The 11936-nt window shown below is 47.5% G+C and overlaps 1 protein-coding gene across 1 annotated transcript in view; it reads right to left on the reverse strand.

The window, feature by feature from the left end:
- Positions 1-535, reverse strand: part of CBX7 (chromobox 7) — a 10003-nt gene extending 9468 nt beyond the window's left edge. Inside the window, exon 1 of the mRNA XM_031057755.1 lies at positions 335-535. Within this exon, the coding sequence (XP_030913615.1) occupies positions 335-535 (201 nt within the window). The remainder of the gene's footprint in view (positions 1-334) is intronic.
- Between the last annotated feature and the right edge of the window lie 11401 nt (positions 536-11936).

Consider the following 11936-nt stretch of genomic DNA (forward strand, 5'->3'; position numbering starts at 1 on the left):
GGTGCCTCCGCGCCAGGTGCCCGCCGCGGCCCAGCTTTGAGGGGAAGGAAGCAGCCGGGATTCGTCAATGCTCGCGGTGGAAAGCAGCGACGAAAGTCTGAGGGCCCGCAAACGACCAGAAAGTTTCACTAGTAGATTACACACTTGGCGTGGTAGTTGGTATGTTAGTCCCTGACCGGCTATACGAGCACATGGCAGCCTGTTTTAGGAAAGGGGTAAGATGAGAAGGAAGAGAGAAAAGATGTATTAAGGGGCATGGAGGGATGCAGGTCAGGGGAGAGAGAAAGAAAGAGAGAAATATAAAAATGGGAGAAAAGAGAGAAAAAGGGATCACCAGTCCTGGTTCCAGTGTCAATCCAGCTGATGGGATGTCAGTCCTGGTTTCCACGTTGATCCAGTTGATAATCCTGGTTTCAGCGTCGATCCAGCTGCATCCACCTGGCCGATGAGATGTCCCGGGCCCTGGGGGTGCCTCTGTGCCTCTGCCAGCACAAAGGGGCTCTGTGGATGTAGCACACGTGCAGCCATCAGTCATCGTGGAGCAAGCAGGACCTCAGGCCACCTCTTCAAGGCAACTAAGGCTTTCTTGGGGGAGGCATGAGAAAACAGGGGCATCATGAGCAGGCATTCAGATATCCAGGCTCCCTCGCACACCAGTCTGCAGAAACATGCTTTTGCTTCCCAACCACTGCTTCAGACAACAGACTGAGGGGTTTTGCTTTGAAGTCTCCTAGGAAACTTTTTACATCAGAGCAGGGGCTTATTTCTACATATGCAACTACCTACTCTCCCACAAGTGTGCTCAGTTGCTCCTCTGCTGTGACTGTGTGTCACTGGGTGCTGTTTGCACTCAGAGACAGGACAAACCTTACTGCAGAAGTGGCAAATACTCAGTGTGAATGTGTTAATCTCAGTCGTTTATTCTGCATGTGCTCATTTGCACACGACATGCTGTGTCCACAGGTATGGATTGGGTAACTGGCAGAGTGCTTACCCTTGCTGAAGCCATCTAAGAACTCAAAGTCCACTGTCAGGGAATGGTGACCCTTTGGATAACCATTAGGTGGAACTAGCAGTTTGTAACAGGGTTTCGGTATTTAATAGCATAGCTGTTGCATATTCAAGACGTTTATACTACATTACAAAAGAATGGTTAATAATAAAAGCTTTGATCTGCTTTTTAATTCGTCCTTTCTCATACTCTGTTTCTCTGTTTTAGACGGAATAGGGAAAGTATTTAAGGTAAAATTTTCTTTGTTTCTCAAAATTAAGACCTTCAGAAAAAGTAGACACCAAAAGAACTGAACATTTCTCTGAATTGCAAGGATCTGCTTGTATTCCTTTCCCTCACATTGGAATCCACTTGCTGAGGTGCCAGACTGGAAAAAGGAAGAAAATGTGCTCCAATGACCACATTAGGATAAAATAAAAGAAAGAAACCCCCTAGTCACAACAAACTTTCAGTTATTATTATTTCAATTATTGATAAACTTTTGTACTTAGTCCAGGATGTTTACGACTCGTTATTTAATATATGTCTCCTTAAGGCCAATAATACATATAGATACATTAACTTTGCTAGTAGATACCAAAGGGGTTCTCAAAAACAAATTGACCTGCATTTTGATCACAAGCTCTAATACTCTTCTTACAAACAGAGACAGTAAGAACCCACACGCTTGGTACTATCAGTGTAATCTCCATGTGATTATTCCCTTCTTTCTTTCTGCTTTTCCCACACCAGCAACTGACCCAAGTGAAGTTTAAGCAATATTTGCACCAGTTATGTCACTGCTTTCAGAAAAGCCCTTCTTTGCTCTGAAGTACTTGTCACAAAACGCTGGAGTGCCTGGCTGCAGTTTGGTCAGCGGGTTGCCTTTGCTTGGGGTTTATTTTGCAACATTTTGGATAAAACGTTACCTTTAAAAGCTGTTCCACCACAGTTACTTTACCTTCTACTAATGGTTATAATGTAATTTCTGTAGGTTTGTTTTTTCTTTGGGTTGGCGGCCAAAACCCGAGTGCTGAAAGCAAAGAGCAGGAACATTTCCCATCCTCCCACCCCATCCAAGTTCTGAATTACCGAATTAAGCGAATTTTGCTAAGCCATTCGTTTGGGCTAGAAATAATTAAGACAAACAATTTAATCAATCAAGGTTTTCAGATCTTACAGCCTGTTTTAGCAGTACTTTAAAAGCCATTTTGTGATAAAAGACCTTTTCTGAAGTATATCAAGAACTAGATTACAGACATCTTTATTGGAGTTGTTCTTGTTACCACTAATTGTACAGTCGTGCTAATATATAGCAGTGAACTCCATGTGCAGAAAACCAAAGCAAATATTGAACCTTCCTTAGTACAAATTCAGAGACCCAGATCCAGGAGGCTTTAATCAAAATTCCAATTAACTTCAAAGAGTTTTACTTGAGTAAAAATTGCAAGCAGAATCTAGTACAGAAAAAAAATTACCATTTTAATTGCTGCTAGCCTGATTAAGCGATTCAGCTTTCAGTTGATACAAGCACTTACATTAACACTAAAAATTTATTAATGGTCATTTATATTCTACAAAGCCTAATCCTGCCAAAGATTTTTTTTTTTTTTTTGTCCCCCAGAAGACTGCAGCAAAGATCAGCATAGTTTAAAAAACATCCAGCACACCCTTGCAGAAACGCTGCTTGGTGAAGCTTCAAGAGGGGACCTTGCAGCAGAAGGCAGCCCTGGCAGCCCCTGCGATGTCCCGGAGCTGGCAGCCCTGAGGAGGGGCTGTCGGTGCCCGGTGCAAGGCACCGCCGGGCCGGGGGATGAGCCGGCCTCTCTCACTGCGGGGCTGCGTGTCTGATCAGCAGCAGATGGCTCTCAGCCTGCTGCCCCGCAAGCACAGCTCCGGTTCGTTTGCACACTGCGGTTTGGGCAGGCAGACTCCGAGCCCATCGCGGGAGTACAGAGCAGCGAACGGGCGCGGTCGGTGCTGCCCTGGCCCCGGGGAGCAGCCCCGTCTGCCCCATGGAAGCACGGAAGGCACACGCAGGATGCACTGGGTATCAATGCAGTCAAGCCCAAGGGCACCAGAAATCTACCCTGTCGGTATGCTCACATCAATTAGTATTTTTAATGTTAGTTTCCTAAAACGCGTGGAAGGAATGCAGCCGCCCCCTGCTGCCAGTTGGCAGCTCCTCGGCTTACCCGGAGCCCTTGGCATCAGCAGCCAGCGAACAGCGTGTTTAAATCTGTGCTGCTGTGTGTTCAAATCTGTGCTGCTGTGTGTTTAAATCTGTGCTGCTGTGTGCTCAAATCTGTGCTGCTGTGTTTAAATCTGTGCTGCTGTGTGCTCAAATCTGTGCTGCTGTGTGCTCAAATCTGTGCTGCTGTGTGTTCAAATCTGTGCTGCTGTGTGCTCCTCACCTGGCTCTGATCTGCTCCCAGCCCCAGGACTGCCCCACGCTGGATGGCCACCGAGCCCCAGCCCAAAACAGTGCTCTGCCCCCGGGTGTTACGCAGCAGACACAAGGGAAACAAACGTGGAGGTCCCCCAGCCTTGCCAAAGGAGATAATCCTTGAGGGTAGAAGAAAGGTCGCCTGGCCCAAGCAGAGGACCCCCTGAGAGCTCTGGCTGAGGTCTGTCATGGTTTCTGTGTAATTTTGTTCCCATCCATAACCAGTTTTTGCCCAGCGTGGGGTTTCTGCACTCCTCACACAGCATACCCAGCTGTTAACTGCAGCCTTCCATCCTCTTTAGATGTGAGCACCCAGCACTTCTCTTGAAATGTGGCCATGCCTTGGATGCACATCTAAGGCCCTTAGAGGACCATTTTAGTGGGATGGTAATCCAGAATGCCAGACTGTGTTCCTCTCAATCCAACACAGCTGGCCCTTGTCCTTTAGGCTAAGATGAACCTGGTGGGCAGCTGCTTTCCCCTGCACCTTGTCTCACAGCCAGGTGTGGCTGGGAACCACCAACTAGGTGTTTCTTCCCAGACTTCCTTGAAGAGCTCAGCTACTTCCCAGAGCAGGATCAATGCAAAAAATAGCAGCCACTACATTTGCAAGTGCCACTGGAAGAGGGTTTGTTGTTTTCCTACCTTTTAAATGATAGCTCAGCAATTATTGCACAAACCCGGTAGTGTTGGTGATCAAGGTCCTGTCCCTCCTCTGTCTTCAGAGCCATAAAACCCCACCTTCTGGGAGACTGCTCCCAAACACCAGATTAGATTCCTTTTCAAGAGCAAGGGCAATCCATGTTCACCCACCGAATCACTTGCTCAGTGCAGGACAAATTCAGAGTTCACTGGGCCATGGAGTATCTATGGCATGGTGCTTTTCCTGGGCAAGATGAGATTCGTGTCCCGACCACAACTCCTGGCTGTGTGTACATGTCATCCAGTGCCTGACTCATGCAAAATTCCTAAACATGTCCTAAGGAGGGTGCTGAAACATTGATTTCTGCTTTCCAAGAAAAACATTTCACTTAGCTAGGGATCAGTCTTCCTCCTCTCCAGGCCACTTTGACTGTCACAGCAAGAGTGAATCTTGCTGGTTTGGTACACAAAACACACACTTCAGATGAATTCCTCTACAGGAAGCTGTAGTAGGATTTTCATTGCTCTGAAGCCTAGACTAGAAGTGTGGGTGGGCAAGAGAAAATAAGTGCTTTTGTGGTTTGTTTTCTTTAAAAATATTTCTGTGGTTTCAATGAAATTGAGTTTTGTTGTTTCAATTAATTTGAGTTTTGTTGTTTTAGTGAAAGCCTGCCCATCTGTGGACATATGATATATCTTTGAAATGCCTTGGCTCCCACATGCTCTGTGGAAACTTCTTCAGCTGTTCATTGCTTAAAACTTCCAAAGACTCCCACTCTCACGTATGATCTTCTCCTGGCACCGCCTGTTTGTAGAGCATCCAGCCCTAAAAATGTTTCTTTTCATGGAGAACTATTTGCATGTGAGACAGTGTATGTCCCCTGTTCCTTCCTTTGTGAAGGGCCAGAGTGGCAGTACTCACTTCCTTCAGCCCTGAAGCACTTTGAAAAATTTGAAAGATTTCAAAACCAGCAATGGGGCTAGAGCCTGTTTCACGCTTAGCTGAGGATTCAGCATCTGTGCTGTCACAGCATGATTGGTGCTTGTGGCCAGGTCTGCTGCTTTGGTGCCAGAGTCAGGCTCCCAGCCTTCACACCCAGACAGGTCTGGGTTATGCCCTTGGGATGCTGAACCTGGGAGCTGCTCTGCACCTGTGCTACAGACCTAGCACATTAAACCATGCCCTGCCATGCCATGCTGTGTGGGGTACAGCAGGCTGGGCTGCTGGAAAGAGAATGTTACAGTCCCTGCAGGCTGAGGAGAGTGCTCAGCTCAGACCCTGCATTTCTGGGGAAGGGCTCTGACCACACGGCTGCCACTCACACACGTGCTGCACTCTGTGACAGCACCTTTACAGAGGCCTCTGCTCTGGTGGGTGTCTGAGATCTGTGGCAGCACCTTTACACAGGCTTCTGCTCTGGTGGGGACCTGACCTGAGATCATGGCAGAAAAGGTAAAGGGAGAAGGAAGGATGCAGAGCCCTAACTCCTAAGCTCCAGGGAGAGACTGAACTCCCCACACTGCCTGCCTGCGGCCTCAAGGCAGCTCCCTGTCCTGGGTGGTGGTTTGTCGCCTGGGATGCCTTCTTGTATCAGCAGAAGTCAGAAACCAGAACACAGTCCTGGGAAGCACCTCAGTGTTTTGCTCTCTGGATTTGAGAAGGCAGTTGCTGTGAGCAGCATGAAGCTTACAGTTTGTGTGGAATATTTGTTCTCCTTGACAATGTCCTATGGAAAAGCCATCCAGCAGCTGGTTTCTTCCTGAAGGAATGTCCTTTAGCACCTCATGCCTGACCACCATCCTCACAAACCAAAAAGAACCAAGCTTCTGCCTCCTGAAAGATGGGAGTTCATGGCTCACCACCCAGGTGGGTCCTGTTGGTGCACAATGAACAAGCCAGGGGTGCCTGGGTGCAAACTGCACAATGCACCACGTCACTGCTTTGCCCTGTCCCTTGGAAGCACTATTTCCAAAAGTGAAATGGAACAAGGAGTTAATTCTCATTTGTCACTCAACTTCTCTCAGCTTGTTTTGTGCACTTGGGTTTGTGTATTTGGGCTCAGCAAAAAGCTGTTCCTCAGCTTGTTCACAGAACAGGGTTATTATTATCTGCTGCCTGACAGCAGGGTTGTGAGGATCAAATAAGTAGTTTTTGAAGCACTGGCAGAGGGATGAACAGCATTCGAGAGTAATGAAGTGCCCTACCAAGTGTCTTTGCCTGATTTCCCTGCACCCAGCAGCATGCATGTGGGCTCTGCGCTGCGCCTGTTCATTAGGTGGCACTACAGGCCCGAGATTCCACGTGTGAGAGCAGTCTCCAGAGGGCTCTGCTGGGTCTGGACAGGGGTTTGTAGGCTCCGACACTTCGCTGCCCTATTGGTGTTTATTTTTCCTGGGAAAACATGCTGTCCTGACAAATAGTGGAAGAGCACAGGCTTGGTATTGCAAGTGCAAAGCAGCAGCGACTGAGACTTCTGATATAGCTGTCTGGGACTGAAGTCTCCAAGAGCTGCAGGGGGAGCCTGTAATTGCTTAGGTAAATCCCATACCAGGGACCTGCAGCCCACCCTGCTCACCCTGCTTGCACCAAGGCAGTGCAACGGGGCTGCTGCTTTCCTCTGAACTGGGAGACAGCACAGTCAGTCCTCTCAAAGACCTCATCCATTCTCCACTGGCCTGTGGAGAGGCCTCAAAGATGATCCAGAGACACATGATCCTCAAGGAGAGGGCACCATGTCACTGTACCTGCTCCTTTTGCCTCTGCTGCAGGCCTGGCAGTGGTGCCTGGCACCTGCCCCAGGGCCTGGAGCCTCCTGTGCTTTTGAGTAAAAGGTACACAACACATCTCAGGTTGTGCCTTTTCCACTGAAACATCCAGACCTGAACTCACATTAGGAAAGTGTCTATGTTCTCTTACAACCCTTCCAGCCACCTTCTTCCTCACCTTGATTTCCTTGGCATTTCCCTGGTTAAATGTTTACACAAGTTTTCAAAGCCAGGGAGTGTGCGGGCAAGATCTGGGAGTGCTTCCCTTGAACAATTTGGTTTGAGGTGTTTTAACTCCCTCCTCCTGTGCTGCCAGTTTTTCCTGGCCTGGCACAGTCCTGGCTCTGTTAGGGCACACCTGACTTGGCTGACAGCTGACACAGCTGTTCCCATCCCAGTGCTCCACTAGAGCTGAGCCTGGGCTCCTCCATTCCAGCTGGCAGCTTAGTCATTCTCTAGCCCTGGGTCAGTAACCTGCAGTCTACTCAGTGCCCCTCTGTCTGAAGCTGAAAGATAAATGCCCTTGAAATCTGAAGTAACCACGATAATTTTATTTTGAACAGGAAAATGGACTGTTTTTTCCCCTTATCTAATTGATTAGGAATGTCAAATATTCTTTTCTGTACACTGTGCATGCCTCTTACTTATGTAGGAAGCAGCTGGTCTAGGGAAGGAGCCAAATGCTTTTTTTAACTAGAAAAAATTGAGCTTTCTTTTGGGACTTGGGGGGCTGTCACTGTATTTCATCGTGAGTTGACAGATAGAATCCATCCCTCTGCTTTTCCTTCTGTGTCCTGACATGTCTCTGGGAAATGCCTGCCATGTCCCTGCTTCAAAGAAAACTGCAGGTGTCTGGGACAATGGAGGCGAGGAGGGGTCGCTGGGGCACTCAGGCCAATGGCATGTTCACAGCTCAGGAGCCACGTCTGGGCGCCTGATTGACATTAGAAAAAAATCTTGGCTTTTGTCTGGGTGGATTTCTGCCTATTTCTATTTTTGCACCTTGCTGAGCAGCACTAGATGCAGCAGTTACTATCTAGAGGATGATATTAGCTTTGCATCCACGTGACTTTCCAATTCTTTCTGTAATGGGCTTAAAATGGAGTGTATGTTCCCGTTTTTCTCAGTAGACAGTTATGCTTCCCATGTGAAATTATTTAGCCTCACACTGCACTTCAGAAAAGCCTTTCTTAGGAAGATCCTGAAACTGCAGCGTAGGTAGATTTGTTTCTGAGGAAAACTGTTGCTTCAGCAAGATTGACAGGTACAGCACTGTTACTTGCTGGTAGAAAAACCCAATAGAAAGATGGTTCTTGGCACAGTTTGGCCAAATGGGTGGTTGAACCCCCTTAAAAGATGCAGGACTCTGAAGGATCTCTAGTTGTTGTAACCTCTGGAAACTCAGGTTGAGGAAGTCGCCAATGAATAGAATTATTTTGTAGGATAACTTGTAAAAAATAAAGAAAAAGGAGATAGTCAGTGTTAGAGCTGTCACTGTAAAGCTGTCACTAAGCACGTGCCTCACCCCAAAGCAGACTGCTGCAGCTCCTCATGACCATGACCATGGTATTCATAGTATCCTAGAATGGTTTGGGTAGGAAGGGACCTTTAAAGATCATCTAATCCAACCCCCTTGCAATGAGCAGGGACATCTTCAACTAAATGAACCTGCTCAGAGACCTGTCCAAGCTAATTGTGAATGTTTCCAAGGATATGTTGTGTACCACCTTGCTAGACCACCTTTGCCAGTGTTTCACCACCTCAAAAAGCCTGCTATCTAATCTGAATAGAACCTCCTCTAGTGTTGGGAGTTGGTAGTTTGTTATGAGGGGATGTGCAAAAGACATGGTAATGAAAACATTAAGAAGTAATTTCATCTCCAGTAACATCTCTGTTCACCAAAGGAGAGAGGAGCAAGGAGTCATGCACTGGTGGATCATTGAGCTACTGGGGTTGGCACCAGCTGCAGGAGGTTTATACCTGAGTGAAGGGAGCAGGGAGATACCAAACAGATGGGGTAGTGTCCTACATCTCCTTTTATGAATGTTCTCATGACTTCTCAGCACTCAGCCATGGCTGAGGTCACCACCATTGCTTCCCACTTTCTGTGATACAGATGAACTTGGCATCCAGATGAACATCACACATCCCAGATGTGTACCTGGTGCAAGTGGGGGACAAAATAGAGCTAGGGATGGACTTTCCCAGTCAAAATAGCACATATTCCACGTGACAGGTTGCTATGGGAAGTGATCATTCTGATAGTCGCCTTGAAAATACCTCAGTTTGATGAGCTGGCATGGCACTGCCACAGCCCTGAACAGGCTCACACGTGAGCTGACCAGCAAAACCCACCACTTATCTACACAGGCTTCCAAGTCTGAGTCCTGAGGAATATTAAAAATGGTTTAAAGAGCACGTACACAGCCTGATCTGAATATATTCCTTTCATATTCTTGTTGTCTGGTGCTTCCAAGTGCCATTTGAAATATGGATTCATGGTTGTTATTGGGGCTATGGCCAGAATGATGCTCTTAAAGCCAAATATTCAGCTGAGCTGCTGAATGCTGCTTGATGATCTTGTAAGGACCAGGGAGCTGAAAATCTTGATTTCACCTAGTCTGGCAGAAAACACTGGGATTTAATAAATCAGCTAGCCTAACAACTTTCAGCATCTGCTCCCTTAAAAGAAGAGGCCAAGCAACAAACATTTGCTGGCTAAAAGTTTCCCCCAAGGTCTCACTGGCAGGAGGGAGATCTGCCAGCAGTGTTGCTCTTTGTCACTGAGACCTGGTGTCCGGGGGCTGCCCTGGACATAGGGGCAAGAATGGACAATGCTGGTTGCTCCCACCAGGCACAAGGACCCCTGTATGTACACAGTAATCTGGCCTAAGTGTTTGGATTTGTCTTTTCCAGGTTTTTACTTGTGTTATCAGGAGCTGGTGAATTGCCAAAGGTTTGGCAGCTGATAAAAACAAGTGCCATGCCAGATCCAGGGAAAACCCCACTCTCAGATGCGAGTTGCTAGCCCCAGCAACTCTTTCCTGTGTTTTGAGGTCCCTGAGGGACATATTCTTTGACAGCACTGTTGAAGGACAAGGCATACTCTGCATGTTGAGCAAGACAGATTTTGCTGAGACAGTGGTTCCCATGATCAAGTTTAAGCAATAACTGTAGCTGTTAAATAAATCAAGAGAGGAGCTGTGCTCTGCTCCCGGACTTGCTGCTGCTTGTCATACACTGGTACATTGTACTCCTGAGGTGGGATTCACTGTTCTTGGCATTTGCCAACTAAAATTTAAGCACCTTAAATTGAACCAAGTGAAAATGAAGCAGTCAAACACTAACAGCCTTTGTCTTTAGACAAAAGGGAGTGTTGAGCACTGCCACAGCATGATTCATCCCAAACATAAAAAGTTTAAGCCAGGGCATCAAGTTCTTTTTCTGGACATGCCCATCTCACTCTGTAGATTATTGAGGGAGATGAGACAGCTGGCTGAGACTTCAGAGCCAGTGGTTAGACAGCTGTTGTAAGGTGAATCCCACGGATGTCCACCACACAGATTTGGGAATGCATGGAGGGCACAGCAAACACAGGGGCAGTACAAACACAGACTTCTGCAGGGCTGCATGCTATGTTCTAACTCTGCCCCAATTTCCTTCCTGATTCCCACTAATCCATCTCCAGCACCTCTTTGGCACAGTTAACATTGTTCAGAAACCATCTTTCACTGACCAGCCTCTTGCTGATGTGACTGACCACATGCACCCTTGTAGCAGTGGACCGGCTCATCTTCTGATGGGAGAACAGACCAAAACAGCACCAAGAAGATGTCATCTTCACAAAGCCTTTGTTTTTGCCCAGAACACAAATCCTTACTCAGAGGCAGGAACTGACATTTGAGCCCAGACAATGCAGGTAGGTGGGACCTTGGATCTGGCTCTTCAGGATTGCCTCAGGAACGTCAGTGCGCAAAGTCAATCCTTGAAACAAATGAGTTTGCTCAACTTCAAGTGTCACTGGGCAAGTACACCAAATACCTACTAGACCTGCCACCTGCTGCTCCACTGCTGCATCTGTCCCTCTTGCCTTGTGCCAGGACAAGGCTGGCCATTTGAGAGAGCTGTTGACTGAGTGTCGAGCCGCTGGATCCATTTTGCCCAGCAGCCTGTGTCCTCATGTAAGAAAGCAGAAATCTGAGGACACACATATACAGCTGAAGTGATGTCATTTTGTGTGCAAAGGCCTCAGTTTAAAGAAGGACAACTCCTTTCTTTCTTGCACCTGTTATTTAATCAGCAATCCCAACAATCCTCAGACAAAAGAGATATGGATTTGATCAGCCCCTTGGAGACTGTTGATTGACACTGCCAACAAAGAGAGGCGTGGTATCTCAGATGTTTAATTTTTCAGGAAAGAAGTTAGAATAAACAAACCTAATTTTACTTGGATTCTTCCACAACACAGACATTTAAATACAGTCAGTTGGGTGCCAGTGACGCTGTCATTGGGAAGAGAAATCCCAAAGGAAAGAAAACTGACCACAAGCCAAATAGGAATTGAAGAGCCAAGGTGCAAGTAACAGGGGTTCCCCTCATCCCAGTCTGGAAGTCTGGAATGCCATGAAGCTGTTCATCCCCCATGCAATGTACATTGTTCTCTTATTCTGTTATATTTAATCTGGCAATAAATCAGCATGTGTGATATGGCTGCTGTGATTAGTTGGTATGGATGCCTCCGTAGCCTGAGAATGTTACACAGCAGTGGTTTGGGATGGCTGCCTGGCTTCCCTGGAGATGTTATCCTGCAAAGTGGTGGGAGAGGTCAGGAGAAGCGCTCAAGGGCCTGCTGCTCCCCACCAGAAAGCTGAGGGGGAGGCAAGCAGCCCAACCCCAGGCCCTCACTCCTCTGCAGTGCTGGGAATGGGCGATCCATGGCAGTGGGATGAGCAGCAGCCCTGCAGGGCCGATGCTCCCGGGAGCCATGTGCATTCACCGACCCCCACACAGCAGCGGAGAAAAACAAAAACCGGCCCAGGAGGGCCTTGTTGTGAGAAGGAAGTATTATTTAACGTGCATTGTGTTGGGAAA

The sequence above is a fragment of the Geospiza fortis genome, unplaced genomic scaffold (genome assembly GCF_000277835.1).
Source record: "Geospiza fortis unplaced genomic scaffold, GeoFor_1.0 scaffold173, whole genome shotgun sequence".
NCBI classification, from domain to species: Eukaryota; Metazoa; Chordata; class Aves; order Passeriformes; family Thraupidae; genus Geospiza; species Geospiza fortis.